This window comes from Cygnus atratus, unplaced genomic scaffold (assembly GCF_013377495.2).
Source record: "Cygnus atratus isolate AKBS03 ecotype Queensland, Australia unplaced genomic scaffold, CAtr_DNAZoo_HiC_assembly HiC_scaffold_198, whole genome shotgun sequence".
Taxonomy (NCBI): Eukaryota; Metazoa; Chordata; class Aves; order Anseriformes; family Anatidae; genus Cygnus; species Cygnus atratus.
Genome location: NW_026109791.1, coordinates 16,616 through 25,000, shown reverse-complemented (window position 1 = coordinate 25,000; position 8,385 = coordinate 16,616). Strand labels below are relative to the sequence as shown.

The 8,385-nt window shown below is 67.9% G+C and overlaps 1 protein-coding gene across 1 annotated transcript; it reads left to right on the top strand.

Annotated features, from left to right (window-relative positions):
- Positions 1-92: 92 nt before the first annotated feature.
- Positions 93-8,109, top strand: LOC118260126 (microtubule-actin cross-linking factor 1, isoforms 6/7-like; the record flags this gene model as incomplete). Its single annotated transcript, XM_050716701.1, has 18 exons — positions 93-221; positions 469-603; positions 744-899; positions 1,157-1,363; positions 1,571-1,690; positions 2,063-2,130; positions 2,594-2,753; positions 2,979-3,176; positions 3,743-3,868; positions 4,165-4,308; positions 5,469-5,657; positions 5,998-6,112; positions 6,188-6,354; positions 6,754-6,916; positions 7,125-7,279; positions 7,354-7,428; positions 7,881-7,998; positions 8,099-8,109. Coding segments are annotated over 18 exons (2,436 nt in total), but the record flags the coding sequence as incomplete, so codon positions are not given.
- Positions 8,110-8,385: the final 276 nt, after the last annotated feature.

Below are 8,385 nucleotides of genomic sequence, written 5' to 3'. Positions count from 1 at the left end.
AACCTCAGCCAGGTGCACAGCACAGCGGCCGCCCCCGCTGCCACGTCCCCTGCTCGTGGAGGCAGTGCTGAGCCCCCTGCGCCTCCCCCCAGGTGCAGGACATCACGCTGGAGATCACGGAGCTGCTGCAGTGGCTGGAGCATGTGGAGCTGCAGCTCTTCTTCTACAAGCCAGGGTGGGGCCACCCAGACACCACCAAAGAGAAGCTCGCCGCTCACCTGGTGAGCTCCCCCACGCCCCCAAGCTGCAGAGCCGTCCCTTGGGGGTGCCCCCCCTGCCCCTCTCTGTGCTGGGGTGCTGGGACCCTTCTCTGCCTCCTCCCCTCCCCAGATGGGCAGAGCCCCTCTGCTCCTCTCCCTGCCTGGCCAGGCCCCCCAGTTGCAGCTGGAGCCCTCCTGTTCCCCGTCCCGCTCAGGGCAGGAACACGGGGCACTGACACCGGCCTCTCCCGGCCTCTCCTCTCGGCAGGAGCTGTGCAAGGAGATGGAGTCCAAGCAGGAGACGTACAACGCCGTGCGGGACCGTCTGCAGCGGCTGCCTGGGCTCCTGCCGCGCGGCGCGGCCCTGCAGCACCGAGCACAGCCTGCGCATCCTGGAGCAGAAGTGGGAGAGCGTCCACGCCGAGGCACAGGAGAGGAAGGTGTGCGGGGCAGGGGCGTGCTGCCCACCCGGGGGTGCGGACCCTGCCCAGCTCTGGGGGCCGCGGGCGCCCGTCCCGGTCAGCATCCCCGCTCTGCCTGCAGGAGCGCCTGGCCGAGGGGCTGACTGTCACCACTGAGTTTCACGGCACCATGCAGGAGCTGCTGCGCTGGGTGGCACACGCAGAGGAGCTCCTCAGCTCCCCCACGCCCCCCAGCTTCATCCTGGACACTGTCACCATGCAGATCCAGGAGCACAAGGCAAGTGTGGCCGGGCTGGCAGGGCTCCCTCCCACCCGCAGGGGGATGCCCCGAGTCTGTGGGCTGGCTCCTGGGGGCTGGGGTCCACCCAGGGAGGTCCTGACCAGCACCGGCATGGACACCATCGGGGGAAATCCCCCTGGGCTGCCCCTAGGGCTCCCCCCATGCGGCAGCGGCGCGGGCCTGCCCTGTGGCTCGGGGACTTGCTCCTGCCCTGGGGCTGCCCATGCCCCCCAGCCACGTCCGGCTGCCCTCAGGCCCTGGTGAAGGAGGCAAACGCCCATGGGGAAAAGCTGAGCAGCCTGGAGGCCGTTGCATCGCGTTTGAAGGACTTCAGCAGGAAGCAGGATGGAGCCGTGATCCAGAACCTCGTGCTGACGGCCAAGGAGCGGCTGGGCAAGGTGCTGCAGCACACGGCGGAGCGCGGGGCAGCTCTGGAGGAGGCCCGCAAGCGCACCAAGCAGGTACCCAGCCGAGGTGGCGAGGGCACAGGCCCTGCAGGGAGCTGTGCCGGCACCTGGGCCGTGCCGCCCTGGCACGTGGGCTGTGCCGCGCTGCCTGTGGCTCGTGCCGTGGCGCAGGGGCCATGCAGCCCTGTCGTGTGTGCTGCTCTGGCTCCTCGTCCACGCTGCGCCGTGCGCCCTGCACAAGTCCCCTCCTCCCTGCTGCAGTTCAGCGAGTCCCGGCGGCTGCTCCTGGACTGGATGGACGAGGCGGAGCAGGCCCTGGAGGTGCCACAGGACACGGCCACGAGCCAGGAGGAGATCAAGTGCCAGCTGGCTGAGCACAAGGTGAGGGGCGAGCGCTGCTGCCCAGCCCTGCGGGGCCGGGGGAGTCCCACTGGGGCGGGCTGCCTTGCCAAGGGCAGCGGGAGCAGAGCTGGGGGCTGCGGGGCGGCTGCCGGGGGCTCCCCAGCTCCCAGCCCACCCCACCCCACGGCTGGGCACCGTTCCACGTCTGCCTCTGGGGGCACAGAGAGCCCCTGGGTGAGGGGCATCAGCACCCCCGGCCGCCCCGCTGAGCCCCGGGGTCCGGGCGGGCTCACCCCACCTGCCCGCAGGCTTTCCAGAGGGAGCTGCGCTCGAAGCGGCCAGTGTACGAGGCCACGCTGCGGAGCGGGAGGGCCCTACGGGAGAGAGCCCAGGCTCCCTGAGGATCTGCAGCCGCTGGAGGAGCTGCTGGGGGAGCTGAAAGAGCGCTGGGATGCGCTGTGCAGCCGGGCTACCGAGAGGTGAGGGGCACCTGCCCCATGCTGGATGGTGGGGTGGGATGGGATGGGGTTGGGGTGGGATAGGATGGGGATGGGATGGGATGGGGATTGGGATGGGATGGGGATTTGGATGGGATGGGATTGGGATGGGGATGGGATGGGATGGGGTGGGATGGGATGGGGATGGGGATGGGACAGGACAGGATGGGATGGGGTGGGATGGGATGGGATGGGGATGGGGATGGGGATGGGGATGGGGATGGGACAGGACAGGATGGGATGGGGTGGGATGCCTGTGCTCTGCTTTCCGTGCAGGTCCCAGGCAGGATACACTTCAGAGTCCTTCCTCCCTGGGTGTTCCACTCCCTGCTTTGGGACCCCCTTCCTCAGCACCACTGGGCTATGGCCCCTGGGGGTAGAGCCAGGATCTGTCCCCAGCCACAGGCAATCCCAGGCATTTACGGCTGTGGCTGTTCCCTTGCAGGCAGCACAAGCTAGAGGAGGACCTGCTCTTCTCAGGCAAGTTCACTGATGCGCTGCAGGCTCTCATGGACTGGTTGTACCGTGCTGAGCCGCAGCTCAGTGAGGACGTGCCTGTTGGAGGGGACCGGGACCTGGTCAGTGACCTGATGGACAAGCATAAGGTGGGTGTCCCCGGGCCATGCAGGGAGCTGCCTGCTGTGTTCTGGCCCCGTGGGACCCCTGGGGAGCGACGGCCCCAGGGCAGCCCTGGGCTCTGCACCAGCCCTGCCCGCGGCCCTCCAGCACGCTGAGCAGTGCTTGGGTGCCCCACGTGCCACATGTACCCCATGTACCGTGCACCTGGGGCACTTGGCACCTCCCACTCCCTCCTGCTCTCTCCCCCTCAGGTCTTCCAGAAGGAGCTGGGCAAGCGAGCCAGCTGCATCAAGATGCTGAAGCGCTCGGTGCGGGACCTGACCCGCGGCAGCAGCAGCGTGGACTCCCAGTGGCTGCAGAAGCAGATGGAGGAGCTGAGCACACGGTGGGACCTGGTCTGCAAGCTCTCCGTCTCCAAGCAGGCCCGGCTGGAGGCTGCGCTCCGGCAGGTGCGGGCAGTGAGCTGGGGGGCTGCAAGGTCAGGGGCTGCAGCTGGTGCCTCCCCACGGGAGGGCTGCACACGCCTGTGCATTGCGGGGTGCACAGCTATGGGTGGCCGTGCATTGCGGGGTGCTGCGGGGGGTGCTGGGCTGCGGGTGGCCGTGCGTTACAGGGTGCTGCAGGGCTGTGGGTGGCCATGCATTGCAGGGTGCTGTGTGGGGTGCTGGGCTGTGGGTGGCCGTGTCGCAAGGTGCTGCGGCAGGGTGCCAAGTTGGGTGCTGCAGGCACCTGCTGGAGGTGCACGCGTGTGGAGGGTGCCTGTGCGTGTGGCAGGGTGCTGCACGGGGTGCCCTCCTCAGAGGGGATGTACCGACGGGGGTCAGGGAAAATTGTGTCCCAAGGAGTCTTTGGGGTGAAGATCATCCTCGCTGTCCTGCTGTGGGGTCTGGGAGCGGCTGGGGCTGCACAGAATCGGCTCTGCCGGGTGCCTCATGGGCAGCTGCAGGGCTCGGGGCTGGCCAGGGGTGGGGGGCTGCAGGGTGGGCGCTGAGCATGTCCTGGGCTGTCGTGGCAGGCAGAGGAGTTTCACAACCTGGTGCAGTCCTTCCTGGGGCGCCTCTCCGAGTCAGAGAAAACCCTCAAGTATGGCGTCTTCCCTGAGGAGGAAGCGGCTGTGCAGGAGTGCCAGAACCAGCTGCAGGTCAGTGCCAGCCGCCAGCCCCCGCCTCCAGACACATCTCCGATCTTGCTCCAGGATGTCCCATTGCTTGTCCATGATGTGGGATGCTGCCAGACGTGGGGTCTGGGGCCCCAAGCACCCCGAGGCATGGAGATCTGGGGCCCCAAGCACCCCGCGCAAGGCCAGACGTGCTCACAGCACCCAGCGCCCTTCCCCAGCCTGGATGCCCGGCTGGGTGGGAGCCGGTCCCGGTGGCTCTGGACGCAGGATGCGGGGGGCTGGGACCCCACAGCACCACACTCCGTATGCCCTCCCAGGAGCTGATGAAGTCCCTGCAGTGCCAGCAGCTGGAGCTGGAGTGCATCACCTCACTGGGGGAGGAGATCCTCTCCACCTGCCACCCAGACTCCATCATCACCATCAAGTCCTGGGTCACTGTCGCCAAGAGCCGCTTCCAGGAGGTGAGCTGTGTGCCCCGGCTCCGTCCGTCCCTGCAGGGAGCAGCCCCACACAGCCCCACAGAGCCCCACACAGCCCCACGCCTCTCCCACTGCCGGTGCTCCTGGTGATGTCCTCCCAGCTGGGCAGAGCTGGGGGTGCCCGGCCCCTTCTCCAGCCGGTGCAGCCGGCCTTGGTCCTGCCGGGGGCTGGATGTCCCCCGGCGCAGTCCCTCCTGCTGCAGACCTGGCCCTCCCACCCCTCGCTCTCACCCCTGCTTCCCTGTCCTGGGGCCACGCAGGGGAGCACCCACGGCCTCTCCAGCCCCACCTGGCCGGTGGTGGCTCATTCCACGCACATGAGATGGCAGTCCCCCTGGTCCCTGGGGAGCGGAGTCTTGGGGATCTCCACCCGGACCCCGCTCCCACAGAGGCTCCCTGCTCTGTGGGTTTGCAGGAAAGAGCGTTCCCATTCCTCCCCTGTTCCCATTCCTCCCTGAACGGGTCTGTCCGGTTTGGCCGATCCCTCGCCCTCGCCTGCAAAAAGCCCTCAGTGAGCAGGGATCCCCGTGCATCTGATCTGAAGGTGCTCCAGGGTATGGAGCAGCACAGTCCCGTCCCAACTACCTGTGGGGCTTGCCCTCACCCGCAGCCCCACTCACCCCAGATAGTGAGGTTGCTGCAAGGGCAGTGAGCACGTCTGCAACAGCATGAACCTGGGTACAAGCACGTTTGGCCACCACCCGCAGGGATGTGCTGACGAGTGGTGCTCAAAGCACTGGTGGCAGCCCCCAGGAGCTGCAAGGTCCCCTGGCACATGCGGGGCAGAGTTGTCAGCCCTGACCCAGCTGGCCTGCGGGCCCTTGAGCGGGCCCTGCCCCACGGGCAGGGATAGGTCCCGGAGCATCTACGTTCTTGCCCCATGCTCCTGCCCCGTGGCACGGTGGGTCCTGGAGCACTCATGTCCCTGCCCAGTGCTCCTATCCTGTGGTCACTGGGGCAGCTGGACAGGGTTTTGTGCTCCTGCCCCACAGCAGGGCTGGGCCGTGGCACCCCAGACACAGACTTCACCCCCCCCGCAGCAGTGCACAGCTGGGGCTGCCGACACCGCTCCCGCAGCCGTGCATCCGGCACCGTGCCGCCGCCGCCAGCCCCAGTGGCTCAGCCCCTGCTCCTTGCCGCAGGTGCTGAGCTGGGCGCAGCAGCAGGGCGAGCGGCTGCAAGCCCAGCGGGCCAGCCTGGCGGCCGAGCGGGAGGAGATGGCCCAGCTCGTCGACTGGATCACGGCTGCTGAGGAGGCACTGAGCCTACGGGACCAGGAGCCGCTGCCGGAGGAGGCTGAGCAGCTGGAGGAGCTCAATGCCCAGCACGCGGTGAGGGCCCCGCAGCCAGCTCCCTGCCAGGCCGGGGGCACGCCGTCCTCCCCTGTACCTGCCTGGCACTGGCGGGAGCACTCAGCCCCACCGAGGACCTTTGGGTGCATTCAGTGGCTGCAGCTGGCACATGCAGTGGTGATGCAGCGCTCTGGGTGTATGCCTGAGCTGCTGCTTCTACTGCAAGGGATGCTGATGCAGGAGCCCCCTGGGGCTGGTTGGTGGGTGGCCACGCTCTGGCTTCAGCCCCATGCTCCAGCTGTGCTGGCGGGTGGGGGGCACAGCCTGGCGGACCGTCTGGCACGGCCGGTGGGCGCTCAGTGCCGTCCTCCTGTGGCAGGTGTTCATGGAAGAGCTGAACCGCAAGCAACCTGATGTGGAGAAGGTCACCAAGAGCTGCAAGCAGAAGCTGGCCACTGAGCTGGGGCCGCCAGCCGCCCGCAGACTGGCCACACGTAAGAGCCCCTTTGCCCCCATGCTGCGCCCCGGGCCCCTGGCCGTGCCCTCACCCCTGTCTCTGCTGGCTGCAGGGCGCCGCAGCGTGGGGAAGGCACAGGGTGCTCCGGCGGTGCCACTTGGGGGGCTGGAGCCCCAGACGCCCCTCATGGCCCAGCTCCTGCACCGCTGGCAGCAGCTCTGGCTCCTGGCTCTGGACCGGCAGTACCGGCTGGAGACGGCCCTGCAGCGCCTGCGGGAGGTAGGGGCAGCCCCGGCAGCGCCGCGGCCCTGGCTCGTGCCAGCAGCTCCCCGCCCTGTGCTGCGGGAGCTCAGGCCCTGGGTGGGTACGGAGGGGGATGGCCCCTGGTTCGGTGAAACAGCGCAGGCAGAGCCGGGAGCCTTCCCTGACCCTGTCCCCATGCGTCCCCATGGGCAGGGGAAGGTGACCCCAAGTGACCGGAGCCGGCCTCACTGGAGCTTGCAGCTCCCCAGTGCAACCCCGAGCTGGGGGTCCTGGGTCCCCTTCACCCATCTCTAATGGGTCAGGGCCAGGAGCAAGCTGGCTGTGCGGCATCGGGGCTGAGCCCCAGCACGGGTCCTGAGGTGGGGACTCAGGGGCTTTCCTGCTGCTGTGCTAATTCCTCTGTGCCTCTCCGAGCTGGAGGAATTTGCTCACTTTGACTTCGGGGTCTGGAGAAAGCGTTACATGCAGTGGATCAGCCAAATGAAGTCCCGTGTCCTGGATGTTTTCCGTGGCATCGACAGGGACCAGGATGGGCGCATCAGCCAGCGGGAGTTCATCGAGAGTGTCCTCTCCTCCAGTGAGTGTGCCCAGGACCCGTGGTGGGCTGGGGCTGGCTCATGGGGCTGTGCCCCCCCGGGACGGGGCAGTTTGGGAGCGGCGGGGGCAGGAGCTGACAGCTGGGCACCCCCCTTGGAGGAGGACCCAGGCTCAGTGCCAGCGCTGGCTGGGCTCGGTGCAGGGGTGAGCAGGGGACAGCGGGGCTGAGGGTCCCTGTCCCTCCCCAGAGTTCCCCACCAATGTCCTGGAGATGAATGCCGTGGCGAGCATCTTTGACATGAACGGTGACGGCTTCATTGACTACTACGAATTTGTCAGCACCCTGCACCCTAACCGGGACCCGCTGCGCCGGACTGCGGATGCCGACCAGATTCAGGATGAGGTATGGCCAAGGGGCCGCGGTGGCACGAGGCTGGTGCCCTGCCATGGGTCTGACCCACGTGGGCTGTCTTCCAGGTGAACAGGCAGGTGGCCCAGTGCAACTGCGCCAAGCGCTTCCAGGTGGAGCAGATCAGCGCCAACAGGTACCGGGTAAGTGCCGCCTCCCACTGCTGCCCCGCGCTGCTGTCGCCCCGCGGGCTGGGGTCCTGGGCTTGCTCTGACACCCACGCACAGCCTGCACCATGCTGAGGTCCCCCAGCTCCACGACCTCTGCTGTCAGAGCCTTTGCAGTGGTGCAGAGAGGACACAGGAGAGCCACCCATGTCCCATGGGATCCCTGTCCCCAGGGGCACATGGGTGGCTGCCCTCTTTCCCACATGCCTATGGCAAAAGCACCCATTCTGCGCCCCAGCAAGGAGCTCCTTCCCCTGCCTGTCTGTGGGGGAAACCCGGCATCTGTGCTGATGGAGGGCAGTGCTGTGGGGGACCTGGTGGGCTGGTGACAGGCACCGCTGGGTGCTGGGTCCTGCCCTCGTGCCCAGCTCCCAGCCCAGCCAAACCCCTCCAGCGCTCGCCGTGCCCCCACACACCTCTCCCTGCAGTTCGGGGAGTCTCAGCAGCTGCGGATGGTGCGGATCCTGCGCAGCACTCTGATGGTGCGGGTTGGCGGGGGCTGGATTGCACTGGATGAGTTCCTGGTCAAGAACGACCCCTGCAGAGGTGGGCACGGCCGTCCCCGCGCCCAGCCGGCGCCCCGCAGGTCTGGGCTGTGTGCTCCTGGGTCTCACCGCCTCTGCTGTCCCTCCCCAGTGAAGGGCAGGACCAACCTGAAGATCAACGAGAAGTACCTGTCCCCAGATGCCTTTGGGGCCACCGCAGTCAAGTGCACGGGGAACCAGTCGGCCCCCTCCTCCAAAGTGCTGTCCCCCAGCCGCTCCAACTCCAGCCTCAGCCTCTACAGCAGCGCCTCAGCCCCCAGCAGCCCCCTGGCCAGGAAGGTAAGAGCTGGGGAGCCCCAAGCTGCCACCCTGACCGTGCTGACCCCCCCCCCCCAACTACTGCAGCCCCTGCAGTCTCTTCCCTCCCCAGTCAGTGCTGCGGAGGACG